The 14,380-nt window shown below is 42.3% G+C and overlaps 1 protein-coding gene across 1 annotated transcript; it reads right to left on the reverse strand.

The window, feature by feature from the left end:
- Nucleotides 1-1,297: 1,297 nt before the first annotated feature.
- On the reverse strand, nt 1,298-14,365 carry LOC123249672 (acrosin binding protein). Its single transcript, XM_044678800.1, has 11 exons — nt 14,315-14,365; nt 13,606-13,821; nt 13,267-13,361; nt 12,604-12,706; nt 11,706-11,786; nt 7,783-8,026; nt 7,149-7,317; nt 6,329-6,508; nt 6,010-6,177; nt 2,162-2,245; nt 1,298-1,660 (listed from the first exon to the last, which is right to left on the reverse strand). Exons 1-11 carry the CDS (start codon nt 14,355-14,357, stop codon nt 1,538-1,540), a joined length of 1,506 nt encoding a protein of 501 aa, XP_044534735.1. The 5' UTR covers nt 14,358-14,365; the 3' UTR covers nt 1,298-1,537.
- Between the last annotated feature and the right edge of the window lie 15 nt (nt 14,366-14,380).

The following is a 14,380-nucleotide window of genomic DNA, read 5'->3' on the forward strand; positions in this document are numbered from 1 at the left end:
GAAGGAAAGAAGGAAGGAAGGAAGGAAGGAAGGAAGGAAGGAAGGAAGGAAGGAAGGAAGGAAGGAAGGAGACAGAGAGAAATGCTCTCCTTATCTTGCCCATGCTGGAAGTTGATGGCAGAATCCCATCTGAAGTTCTAACTTCTTTCATTCGCAGCCTGCCTCTCAGACAACTTGATGGTCCTCAGCTCCAGGGGGTTCACTGGATCAATGGTGAACTTTCTTCAAACAAGTCAGATCTATCAGTCCTGTCTGAGAGCAGAGATTACTGCCTGCCACCATGACCAGCCTTCTGTCTCCTTGCCCCTCACACTACTACCACTCTAGTTTAGGCCCTAATCATTTCTCAACTGGATTATTGCAGTGGACTCTGCCCCAAATCTCAGCTCATTTTTATCCATACTCCACACATCTGCCCAAGTGATTTTCCTGAAGCACCCATATAACTATATCCCTCACCACTTCCCCAACTTGCTAAACTCCAGCAGTTCTTATTCCCTCAGGATCAGATATAGACTCCCCTGTTTGGCTTTTTAAATTGGTCACAACCTAACTTCTTCCTATCTTTCTAGACTTTTTTCTTTTAAAATAATCCTCCAAAATTCAATCATACTGTTTCTTGCACAAGACACTCTGCTCTATCCCCCTACCTGGAATGCTTTCCCTCCTCATTTCTGACTCTTAGGATCTCAGGATTCCTTTAAGACTCGGTTTATGAGACCCTTCCTTCTGCAGATCTTTCCCAGTTCCCACAGCTGCTAGTGCCTTCCCCTCCTAGGCATCTATTATGTATTCATTCCATATGGACTGATTTAGGTATCATTTCCCTGTTAGGATGTAAGCTCCTTGAGAGCAGGGACTGTTTCCCCCTTTTCTCTGTATCCCTAGTGCTCAGCCCAATGCTTAATTTACAGTAAATGCTTACTAAATGCTTCTTGATTGACTTATTGATTATACAGGAGACACTGGAGACTCATGGGCTACCCATAGGTAAGAATCAAAGCTGGGCAACATCACTAACCACAGGTTCCCTAGAATGCAAGATCTGCTTCAATCACAACCTTCGAATTTTCTTAAACTTTCATCTTCCAATGGCAGGAAGTTGTTTCTTTATACCCCACAGATGAGACAAAGTTTTCCTCCATAACCCAATTATACAACATGGGGTATAGGTTTCCCAGATTTTTTGTGCAGGGCTAGGACAAAAAAAGCGCAAATAAAATGGAATCTGAGATTGAAAATAAATGTTTTATCTAGAGACACCTTTTGTGAGGGCACAGGAATAAGGCAGGCCGATTTCCTCATCATAACAGCAAATGTCCTTCTCTGTTGCTTCACTCTAAGAAACAATGTGAGGGTGAGATCAGGGGCCGGATGACCAGAGTCTGGGGAGGGCTGGGCTGGCTGAAGCCAGAGCGAGGGATGGTGGATTTGAAGAAAGGAGGCTGGGGAAGGGAGTGGGAATGAGCAAAGCTTAGAGGATGAAGTGCACTGAGATGGATCCAAGGGACCTCTGATATCTCCTTGATTTCCAAGTTCATCTTGCTTGGCCCAGGGTTATACTGCTGAATTCTTGGCTCCAGAGCAGAATAGCCTCTTCGCCTTTGGCTATGTTCAGTACAGAATACTTCTCACTCTTCAAACATCTCAGGCGGAACACCTTAGTGGATATTATGGAAGGAAGAAAAGGCTATGTGACAGCAAGATTCAAGATGGAGGGGAAGGAGCAGACTCAAACTTTTAAGATGCTTGAACTAAGCACCTTCGAGCTCATCTGGTCATCTTCCAGATGAGGACATTGACTTGCCCAAGGTCACACAGATGATAGTCAAAGAACCAGGATTGGAACCAGATTTCTTAACTCCCAAACTAATGCTTTTACACTAAACTGCCATCCTTAACCCCCTCTACTATCCCATTTCTCACCTAGGGGAAGCCTTGTTTATCCTAAGAATTAGGGAATCAATGAAGAGGCTGTAGATGGAGGCTTCGAACAAAAAATGGGCGAGGGGATAAGTGTGGAGAGAATTATTCTCTGCATTCTAGCAGCTCTCAGAAGAGCTCACGGTAGACCAGCCTGCTCTAACCAACTAGAATAATAAGGGGTTCAGTTTAGGGATGAAGCCTTTATTAGGGTGAGGCAGATCCAGGGTGGGCTCACCTTCCTGTCCTGGCTATGAAGCAAACACTGGTGGCTTTTAAAAGCACAGTAGTTAGGGTGCTGCAAATGGTCCGTGTCACAGATCTAGACCAAGAGGTAGGGATCAGAGAGTAAGGGGTAGAATAAAAATGGCAACTCACATTTCCATTATAAAACTCACAGATGATGAAACTGAAATAAAGAAAGTCGAGATAACTTGCCTATCCGTGGTCAGTCCAATACTAAGTGTTAGATCCCTTATATTTGATTCCAAATCCCATATTCTTTCCACATTGTCACACTGCCTTCTCTGGTAGAAAGAGACCTCAGTGGTGATTTAATATAATCCATACCTAAAAAATGAATCCCTCTAAAACATCTCTGCCATCTAACCTCTCCTTAAAGACTTCCATTAAGGGGGGAACCATTCCCTCCTGGGACAGCTTATTCTACTTTGGAAGAACTCTCATTGTTGAAAAGTTTTTCTTATGAGCAAGGACTGCCTTTCTGTAACTTCTACTCTTTGCTTTTATTTCTGTCCTCTACTAAGGTTTAAGTATAACAAGTTTAATTCCTTTTTCATACCACAGTTCTTTGAATATTCGAAGATGCTACCATGTCCCTTTTAAGTCTTCACCTCTCCAGGGTAAACGTACCCAGTTTCTTTAAATGATGCTTGTAAGACATGCCTTCTAGTCTCCTTCCTCTGTCAAGGAATTCCCTAATCTGGTATGATGGTCAGAACATCAGACGTGGAATCAGAACAATCTGGGTTCAAGGCCCAACTCTGACATTTAGAAAATGGGTAACCCTCAGGGCAGTGAGTTGGCTCAGTGGATAGAGAGCCAGACCTGGAGATGGGAGGTCTTGGATTCAAATTTGACCTCAGATACTTCCTAGCTTTGTCACTAAAGACCTGATATTACCTAGCCCTTACCACTCTTCTGTGGGGCAGCCAAGGCAAATGGGATTATTCATATTTGACAGATAAAGACACTAAGGCTCAGAGAGGTTAGGTAAATTGAACTGCTAGTTAAATGTCAAAACTAGTATTAGGACCTGTGTTTTCTGACTCCAAGGTTAGCCTTTTTCTCACTTCACTGCTTCAGCAACCACAAATGACAGAGACAGAATCCAAAAAAGATCTTGAGGGGCTAGAATGATAGACCAAATCTATTGGGATAGCACTATCCCATTAGATGAGCATATTAACAGAGAGAAATATTAAGTCCTACCCTTGGCGTCAGTTACATGAATAAAGAATGAGAGGACCTATAGCAAGGCAATGATCTGGGACAATCCTGAAAGACTTATGATGGGGAATGCTATCCACCTCCAGAGAAAGTACTGTTGGAGTCGTCTTTCCCATCAGTAGTGTATTTTTGGTTTTATTTTGGGGTTTTGGTTATGTATGACTTCACTCTTACAACAATGACCAATATGGAAGTGTGTTTTGCATGACAATAAAATAAAATTTAAAAAAAGAATGAGAGACTTGGCTAGAAAATAGTTCACATGAAAATGATTTAGGTTTTCTAGTGCACTGGAAATTCAGTATGTCAACCCTATGATACCCATGTTGGGGAACATTCAATAGGGGAACTCCTTCCACCATCAGAGATAGTAAGGTCTGTGCAAGAGAGGGGCAATCTCTCTCAAATCGTGACGTTTTGTTTCATTTCGTTTCGTTTTGGTTTGGTTAGCTCTGTTGATATCTGTTATTTCTTTTAAATTTCACACATCACCACCTTGAGATAGGTACTATTATCCCCATTTTTCAGAAGAGGAAACTGAGATTCAGGAACAATAAGTGACTTGACTATAATTTCACAGCTAGAAAGTCCCCATGGTGGGATTCAGGTCCTGATTTTCCAAGCCCTGTACTCTGTTCACCAGGAAAATGCTGATTAGATCTTAAAACTTTTAAAATAGGAGCTATTATTAGCTATTGCTCCCTTCCATCTTTGGATCTGATAAATAAAGCATGACATTCATTCCATCATCTACATGATTGGAAAAAAATTGAAAAGCATAAAGACAAAGCCTCAGTGGTACCTTTAGCTAATGACTGCCATGTTTTGACCCTAATTCATTAATCCCCACTGAGTACTTAACCAGTTCCAAATCTACCTAATTCTAATATGGTTTATCTCTCATCCTTCCACCTTGTCCACCAAGTACCATCATTCTCACTTCTTAGAACCTCGTTCTTCAATAACGTCACAGGAAGCAGTATATAAAGGATTTGAGAAGTAGACCCATAAAAGTGATCCTCTACAGACACCTTTGCTTGCTCTCCAAAAAGCCAGTGGTCCAAAATGCCTTCTTCTCTTCTCACCTTATCTCTCAGTCTCTGATTCCCAAGAATAACTCATATTTACAGAGCCCTTCTCATATATGTCTTTGAACCTTGCAACAAGCTTGTAAGGGAGAGCGCACTAGTTATCATTACCCTCATTTTACAGGTCAATACACTCGTCTAAAATTAAGGGATGGGAGGTAGAAGAGTCAATGATCTTTCTCCAAGTCTAATCCTCTTTCCACTATATTAAGTTTCCTATCACTGCCAGTTGAATTGCTAGGGGGCAGGTCCAGAAGCCAAGAAGGGTGAGACATGGCTACTTGGGGATTCTCTCAGTGGGGAAGTGGTGAGAGTAGGGGCTGTGGGGAGAAGGGAATTGGGAACAGAACTGGCCACAGTGACTCGTCTCCAGTGGGAGGTGGGGTTGGTTCACAGTGTCTACTGGAGAGAAGACAGCATATCTTTCTGGAGAGTAGGAGAAAGTGGAAGGTGTTTGGCATCTCTGGTGAATAGCTAAGGCCTGGGTAACAAGGCATCTCCTAGAGGCCTCTTAGTCTCCCTATTGTTCTTTATGCTTCTCTTTCTCTTGTTGAACTCTTAGCAGGAGGGAGAAGGAAAGAAGTCTAACCATATGATAGGATTAATATACCTGGCAGAAACAAGAATGATTTCAGAACGTATGGTCAGGGTTAGGGGCAGTAAGATGAGAAAACAGAACACTTGGGAAAGAAGGGGAGAAAGAAAGTAGGCATAACATGGTACAATGAACAGAGAACTGGACGTGGAGTAGTCAGGAAGTCCTGGGTTCAAATCCTACCTCAGACATTTACTAGCTGTGTAACCCCGGGAAGGTCACAACTTCTCTGTGCCTCAGTTCCCTCATCTGTAAAATAAGGAAGTTGGACTTGATAGCTTGTTGGTTTCTTCCGGCTCTAAATTTTTGATCTCATGAGACTATATAATAGGATTTTAGAACTGAGAGAGGACTTAAAGATCATCTCATCCAAATCATTCATTTTCTAGATGTGGAACCTGAGACCCAGGGCATTTAAGTGCTTTGTTTAGAACTATACAGTTAGGTAACAGCAGAGCCGCTAAGAGTCCCAAGTTCAGTACTTTCGACTACTCTGCCTCTTCTTTCAGGCACAAGAAGCAAGCTTCCCATTCCTTTGGTTAGGTGAAGTGAAGAGCAACTCTTTTGTTCCCAGGATATTGAGCCAAATGAGAGATAAGGAGGTTACATTTAGAGGGCTTGATATAGAACCCAGACCTCAGCTCCTTCTATAAACCACAGGCAACCAACAGAAAAGTATATCGGAAGCATGGTGTTAAATATGGAAAGGATTTGGGTTTGAATCCACCTGTTACTCCATGACCGTGAGCAAATCACTTAACCTACTTTAATCTTATTTCCTCAATGGACCTTTTGCCTCAAAAAATCAAGACTCAGGATCAGATGATTCCTAAGGTATATATATATGCCGTCTCTAAATTAAAGACTTGCAATGGAACAAGTGAGGGGCAAAGAGGTCAGAGGAGGATGGGTCATGGTGGGGAAAGCTCTCACCTTGAAGGGGTAATCTCCATCCTGGAAAGAGAGGAACTCAGTCTGCAGCCAGCTGGAGACTCGGGGGTCCTCACAGCCCTTTGTGGCCATCCGGCCGCACCAGAAGTTCATGCGAAGCCCACCATATAAGTCCAGCCCATAATACTGGCCCTCTATTATAGGTCCCACCTGCAATACAGTGTAAATATAAAGTTCTCTTCCCTAACCCTTCCCTTCCACTGCCCCCAGGCCTCAATATTACCTCCCAAAGAGCCCCTGCTCTGTGATTACTCCCAGCAACACACAATGCCCTGTGGTCAGGGCTGCCCAAGCCAGATACCTGTGTGCCTGTACTGGAATCCTGTGAAGAGAGCAGGGGGCTGAGGAACTTTATGCTGTGGGTTTCACTGCAGGGCTCCCGATTCAAAGGGACCTCTGACTGGCATTGCTCTAGCTTCAGGGAGCAGAATGCACAAAACTGGCAAGTGTCCATGTGTCGTCGCCCAAGGCTGTCACACACCTATGGGAAGAGAAGGCTATGAAGGGATAAATGCTAGGCGAGAGTCTCCCTCTTCCACCCAAACACAACCTTTGGGAATTGATTCTAGACATAAAGACGTACAAAAGAAGAAGAAAACATACAGCTGAATGGGCAAGGACAATTAGGGAGATAAAACTAGATCCATCGGGCAGGTTCCCCGGGCCAGATACAGGTTCAGAGTAGGAAGAAGAAAAGAGGAGAATTGGAATAGGAAATGTCAAGAATGGTGTCAGAACTGGATTCTAGGACTATTCCAGGACCCTCGGGGTTTCATCAATTCAGGGATCTGAAGAACCAAATTTAAATCTCTGCAAACTCTGGAATGGTTTTCAGGTTAAGAGGTCTTGGCCTTTCATTCACAAAGATGTGAAGGGAAAAGCCTTTCAAAGAAAAAGGGAAGAATCAGAAATAAATCCACAACCTTGTACAATGCCTTGTACACAATAGGTGCTGAAAATTATGTTTGCTGAATAAATTCTAGAAAATTGGATGCCACTTTGGAGAGAGTATAATATGGCAGGCAAAATGGATAGGAGTTAATTGACAGAGGCCAGATTCTAAATTTTACAGTGCTGGGCACACAAAATAAATTCCTGCTTGATCAAGCTGAATTGAATACCTCGTGTTTGAAGCCATACATTTGTTGTTCAATATGTTGCCAGGCTTTGGCCACAAGGCTAGCAGGGCAGCTGCCTGAAAGGATCGCATAGCACAACACCAACAGGGCCTCCTCCCCAGGCAGAGATAAAAGACTGGAGGAAAATGACTGAGGATGACCGAAGCCAGTGCTGTAGGCAGAAAGACATATGTACGATGACATAAAGACAAAAGGAAGCAATGAGGCATAAAAAAAAAAAAGGAACATATATATACCCATATCTCTTCTTCCATTAGCCACCCAACACAGGACCACATATCTAATTCCTTGAAAAGGACCTTAGAGATCATTTAATCCAACTTTTCCATTTTACAGATGAAAAAACTGAGGGGAGGAGAGGCAAAGTGACTTGTAGGTTGTAGAACCAGAACTAGAACTCAGATTTACAGCTTCCCAAGTTCAGTATCTTCCACTGAAATGAATAGGCACATGACCCCGCTCCCTCTTGCCCATGCCAACAGTGGCTATAAAATCAGGTCCTGAAATAGGCAGAGCAGGGGTGGGAGGATATCAACAACAGAAGTCCTGGTGGATGGGTGAGGACTCAGGCTTGGCCTGGGCAGGTGAGAACATCATGCGAGTCCACGTCTTTTACCTCCTAGAAGAAGGTTCTTGATCAGTGAGGGTGGTCTTGTTCTGGCCCCCCAGGGCCTGGGATGATTGAATGAGTGCCCGGATGCTCTCGATCACCACAGGGCTAGGATTAGGGCTGGGATATGGAGATTCTGTGTAGATTTTACTGTCCTGTCCTTCCAAGGATTGGGGGGGTTTCAATAGCTCCTCTATGTCAGGTTGAAGCTGTTCCGGCCAGGGCTGAGAGTTTTGAGGGGTCAGTCCCTCTGCATGTGGAGAGAAAGGAAGAGGTGAGAAAAAAAGTGGAAGGGAGGGAACAATTAGGCAGGACAGCCTCTGTAGCTTTCTCTCCTCCACGACTGTTTCATACTGACAACACGCTATTGACTATACTCATATTCAGCTGAACATTTCCATGTGCATACAGGTGCACAAACATATACAGAGACAGAAGTGAACATAGACAGAATCAGACACACGCATTCATGGATACAAAAAGCATGGGTTGAGTAACATGTTAAGTACAGGAACAAACACTATTGTTAAAATAAAATAATTTAAAAATATATATTCAATATAGGATATGGCAAATTGGCAGATTGGTGGTGCGAGGGAAGTATTGTCTTAGACATCATCCTACCATCCCTGGCACCATTCCTCTCTTTCTTCCTTAACCCCTGCTTCCCCATCATTACCACAACCACCATCTTTAAAGTACAAAATGTGGGAGCTAGAAGGGAACTTGGAGACTATCTATCTAGTTTAGCCCTCTAGGTTTAACCCAAATGAAGAAACTGAGGCTCATTCAGAGAACCAAGGTGAACAATGGAGTTAAAACTTAAAGGAAAGAAGGTAACTAGGGAAAACAAAACAAAAACTTTCACTACAAGTTTTCTCTGGTAAAGGTCTCATATGCAAGACATATAGGAAACAGATTGAAATTTATAAGAATAAGAGTCTTTTCCAAATGATATGAGGTCAAAGAATATAAGCTGGTAGTTTTTAAGAGGAAGAAATCCAAGTATTAAAAGCCAAATGAAAAAATTCCCATAATCATTAATAATTACAGAAATGAATATTAAAGCGACTTCTGGGGTTCTATTTCACACTCATAATGTTGGCAAAAGTGATCAAAAAAGGTAAAACAACAAATGCTAGAGGGACTGTGGGAAAACAGTTAAATTAAAGCAGTATTGGCAGCACTGTGAATTGGTGCGGTCATATTAGAAAACAATTTGGAACTATACCCCCTAAAGTTACTAAACTGTGTGCATAGTCTTTGACCCAGCAATATTATTACTAGGTCTCTAGCCTAGACAGTTCTAAGAAAGAGGAAAAGGACCCATCTGCCAAAAAAATAATTATTAGTATAGCAGTTCCATTTGTATTGGTAAAGACCTGGAAACTGAGAGTGTCTCTATTCATTGGTGAATAGTTGAACAAATTACAATATATTAATAAAAATGGAATACTAATGTGCTAAAAGAAATTATGAAAGGATAATTTTAGAGAAACCTGAGAAGATTTATATGAACTGATATAAAATGAAGTGAGCAGAAACAGGAGAATAATGTATACAACAGCAACAATATTGTAAAGATAAACAACTTTGAAGGTCATTGAAATTCTGATTACTCCAATGACCAACTAGATTTCCAGAGGATTCATGATGAAATATGCTGCCCACCTCCTGAGAGAAAGGTGATAGATCTGTTCAAGATGCAGAATGATACATATATTTTTTGGACTTGAATAATGTGGGAACTTGTTTCGCTTGAAACTTTGCATATTTGTTACAAAGGTTTTCTTTTTCAAAGTATGTGTGTGGATAATAAAAATGACAACCCTACCTAAATTAATTTACTTATTAAGTGCCATATCAATCAAAACCACCAAAAAACTATTTTACAGAACTAGAAAAAATATTAACAAAATTCACCTGGAAGAACAAAAAGTCAAGAATATCAAGGGAACTAATAAAAAAAATGTGAAGGATAGTGGCCTGGCAGTACCAGTTCTTAAACGGTGTTATAAAGCACTAATTCTCAAAACAATCTGGTACTTGCTAAGAAATAGAAGGACTGATCAATGGAATAGACTAGGGATAAATAACCTCAGCAATCTAGTGTTTGATAAACCCAAAGATCTCATGTTTCGGGATAAGAATTCACTATTTGATCAAAACTGCTGGAAAAATTGGAAAATGATATGGCAAAAATTAGGTTTAGATCAGTATCTCACAATACTAAGACAAGGTCAAAATAGGTATATGTTTACACAAAGAGTGATATTAGGAACATAGAATAGTTTACCTGTCAGATCTGTGGAGAAGGGAAGAATTTATGATCAAATAAGAGTTAGAAAATATTACAAAATGTAAAATGAATAATTTTGATTATATTAAATTTTAAAAGTTTTGTACAAAAAAACCAATGAGACCAAGATTAGAAGGATAGCAACAAACTGGGAAAACATTTTTATAACAAATTTCTCTGATAAAGGTCTCATTTCTCAATTATATAAAGAACCAAGTCAAATTTATAAGTATCCAAATCATTCCCCAATTGATAGTCAAAGGATATAAATAGGCAGTTTTCAGATGAAGAAATCAAATCTATCAATAATCATGTGAAAAAATGTTCTAAATCCCTCTTGATTAGAGAAATGCAAATTGAAACAACTGAGGTAACACCTTACACCTATCAGATTGGCCAATATGACAGTAAAGGATAATAATGTTGGAGGGAATGTGCCAAAGTTGGGACAATAATGCATTGCTGGTGGAGTTGTGAATTGATCCAACCACTCTGGAGGGCAATTTGGAATTATGCCTACAGGGCTATAAAAAAATGCACGCCCTTTGATCCAGCAATACCACTACTGGGTCCTTATCCCAAAGAGATAAAAATGGGAAAGGACCTATTTGTACAAAAATATTTATAGCTGCTCTTTTTGTGGTGGCAAAGAATTAGAAACTAAAGGGATGTCCCTCGTTTGGGGAATGGCTAAACAAAATATGATATATTATGGTGATGGAATACTAATGTGCTATAAAGAGTGATGAACAGGATGATTTCAGAAAGAGCTGGAAAGACCTGAATGAACTGATGCAGAGTGAAATAAGCAGAACATTATACAGAGTAATTGAAATATTGTGGAAAGCTGACATGCAACAGACTTTGCTACTAACAGCAATATAATGATCCAGGACAATTTTGAGGGACTCATGAAAAAGAATGCTATCCACCTCCAGAGAAAGAACTGTTAGAATAGAAATGCAGATTTACCACTTGTTTATTTGGGTATAGAATTTGGGATTTTGGTTTTTTTTTAAAGATCATTCACTTACAAAAATGAATAATATGGAAATATGTTTTGCGTGACTATACAGATTGAATTGCTTGTCAACTTCAGGATGGGGGAGTGAAGAAAGGAGGAGGGAGACAACATGAATCATGTAACTTTGGAAAACTTATGTAGAAATTTGTTATGAAAATAAATAACGATAAACATTTAAAAAATAAAGCGTGTGTTGTGGGGAGGAGAAAAAAAATAGTTTTTATTAATTTAAACAAAACAAAAACAAAGAACCAAGGTGAAGTTGCCAGCTTAAGATGTTGTACCTCACTAGAGGACCAAACATGGAATTGGGAGGACCTAGGTTCAAATCTGACCTCAGACACTTCTTAGCTGTGTGACCCTGAGCAAGTTACTCAAGCCCAATTGCCTAGCCCTTGCCCCTGTTCTGTCTTAGATTTGATACTAAGATAGAAGGTAAGGGTTAAGAATATATATATATATATATATATATATATATATGTATTGCCTATGGGTGGGACATGCAAGGTTAGGAGAAAGACTTTCAGAATGGCTGTCATCTACCCTACAGGGCCACACACACACACACACACACACACACACACAGAGTAAACACAGATAGGGTACCATTTTTTGGCTCAGAGGAAGGCAGAGCAGTTATCCCTGATTTCTTCTCCCTCACCTCTTCTCCAAGAGAGACTTTATTTCCTGTTAGTACAAGAAGCAGGAAGTTGGAGACAGAAGCTTGGTCACTCTTCTTTCCTCAGAGAGAGGAGGTACTAGGCTAGAATTCAATTTATCTGCTCCTTAAATATTATTAATATAGGAGATGTGATTTTCAGGTTGAAGCTGGGGAAAGGAGGACCCCCCCCACGCTTTCTATCCAAGGTTGGAGCCCTTTCCCACTAAATATCAGTTCCCCAATGAACAGACATAGTGACTAGCAAAGGGAGCCATTTATCTGAGTTGAGAACAATGCAGAAATTGAGATGGTATACATGAGAGACAATATGGAATGAAGGAGCTCCCCCATTGGGAGCAAGGTAACTCAGCTTAGCAAAGAGAGAGAGAATTCCAGATCTCACTAAATGGGAAATTTCCTGCAGTTTCTAGTGTAGCAAGCTGGGGATAAACACATAATGGAGACTGCTAGCTCTTTTCATTATGGCTTCTTCCCAGACTCTTATTCATTCATTAGCAGCCTGAAGTGGGATTGGGTATCATCCATCTTCTCTCAAAGCTAGAAGCCAAAGCACCTGAACCCACCTAAGAAACCAACGAGACTCAAAGGGACTCATGAAGAAAGTCTGAGAGTAGAGCACCCCTCTCTTCTGCTCTTGCCAACTCTGCCCTGTTCCTCACACTGAGGTGAGGTATTGATCTCGAAAATGAGGAGACAGTCCCATACTAATGGGCTTTGGGTCAGGGGTCACATATATCCACAGCAGCCCCACCAGTAGACATGTATCCTGCTTCCATACTGGAGAAGAGATCAAAGTCTTTCTGGCTATTAGAGGGAGCTCACCTGTTGGGACATTGGGCAGGCTAAACGGGACTGTTGTCCTGTCACTCTTGGTAGGGATATCATGGATTGGGAGAGCTGGGATTGATGGGGAGCACAAGACCCTCTGCAGATGGAAAAGAAGAGGAATGATAAGGAGCACCAGACCATTTATAGAAGGTTAGGGATGACTTCCCCAACCTGGTGGCCCACCCCCTTCTAATTCCTTTTCCCTTTTCTCAACTGTCCTTTTCCCCCAATAGGTCTTAGGCTGTAATGAATAAGAGAGGATCTTTTCAGATTACTGAATCCCCTGAAGGGATTCCCTGCAGATAGTGCAGAGTTCCACCTATGTATTCTATAGTTGATGACTTTAATTAGATCACTGAGATCCCTTTAAAAGAACCAGAAAGAACTGGTCTGTCTAGGCCCACTCTCTCCCTCCTTGCTTCTGCTTTTCTTCCTGACTTCCATCTTTCTCACTATCAAGATAAGAAGGTTGTTGAATACAGCTTAAATACACAAGAAATCACACTATTTGCAGTATGTAAGCAATTTGTGAAATATCAGGCTATGAAAGTATATACCCTTTCCCAGATTTCTCCCCAATATAATTCCCATTTGGACTTCTGCCTCTTCTCTTAATGACACCCTTGGACACCAATACTTCTCCACCTCCAACCTCACCTTGGCATAGAAGAGTCGGTTGGAGCAACGATACTGGGTAAACTGACAGAAGGATTCAAACCAGGAAGCATAAGGTAGGTCTGTGCAGACAGAGCCTGGGGATTAGGGTTTGGGGGTTAGGGAGTAGAGGGTTGGAAGTGGTGAACAGAAGAGAAAATATCATTCCTGCCCATCTCAGCAATAATGGGATATTATCTCAGTGTAATGCCTCTTGCCCTCCTCCTTTCCCCAGAGACAGGAAGGCAGGACTGGGTGGCTGGTTCCCCCAGCCCTTGCTTCCCCCACAGTGTCTCAATTTCTCTCAGTCTTCATCTGCTTAGAGGTCAAGCTGGAGCTCACCCTTGGGCAGGGTGCCATGGTTCTCATATTGATCCAACTGAACAAGTTTGTGGTTCTGGCAGCCCTGGGTTGCTCGGAGGCGGCAGGCAGTCTCTGCTTTCCAGGTTGGGGTCAGTGCTGAGAAGAAGCGCTCATATTCGGCTGGAGAAAGTGGGGTGCCAGGGACATCAAGGTCTGGGGCCGGGAATGGGGCAGGTGTTGGGGCCAGCAGGATCACTGCGGGCAGGGACAGACAGATGGATGCATGACTGAGGGATGTATGGATGAGTGGATAAAGGAATGAAATGATAGGATGGATGGATGATGGAATGGATGATGAGTAGATGGATTGAAGAGTAGATGATGAATGAATGGACAGGCGGGGATGACTCCCTTCATTGCCCCATCAAGACCCACCCTAGGCTAAGTTAGGGGGGCTGGGACGCCTAGATCTCACCCAAAATGGAGAAGAAAGGAACGCCAAGGAGGAGACTAGACACTAGGTATCAAGATCGAGAGGGGAGGGATCACGGGACCTGGGGCGGGGGGGTGGGGGGGGAAGATGCCAGGGATCCAAGGGGCAGAGCTCTCCCGGGCAGGGGGCGTGGGGGTGGGGCGGCCTCCAAAGGAGAGAGATTCCCGAGGCAGGGATGGAGGGGCCAGGCAGATATCCGGCGGATGTCCATCTGCCCAGGGGGAGGCTCTCCTCACAGGAGAGAGGAGGCCTCACCTGCCAGGAGTGGGAGGGGAAGGCCAGAAGCTTGCCTTCTCATGGCCCTGGAGGTTCAGCAGCCCG

Source organism: Gracilinanus agilis, chromosome 5, assembly GCF_016433145.1.
Source record: "Gracilinanus agilis isolate LMUSP501 chromosome 5, AgileGrace, whole genome shotgun sequence".
Lineage (NCBI taxonomy): Eukaryota > Metazoa > Chordata > Mammalia > Didelphimorphia > Didelphidae > Gracilinanus > Gracilinanus agilis.

What these genes read in the sequence shown, in the direction of transcription:
- LOC123249672 (XM_044678800.1), bottom strand. Translation starts at nt 14,357, where the DNA reads ATGAGAAGGCAAGCTTCTGGCCTTCCCCTCCCACTCCTGGCAG. An exon ending in CAAGAACCTTCTTCTAGGAG is followed by an intron (nt 7,318 to 7,782) that starts GTAAAAGACGTG and finishes TTCTGCCTACAG; the next exon opens with CACTGGCTTCGGTCATCCTC. An exon ending in ATGGAGATTACCCCTTCAAG is followed by an intron (nt 2,246 to 6,009) that starts GTGAGAGCTTTC and finishes CTCTTGGTCTAG; the next exon opens with ATCTGTGACACGGACCATTT.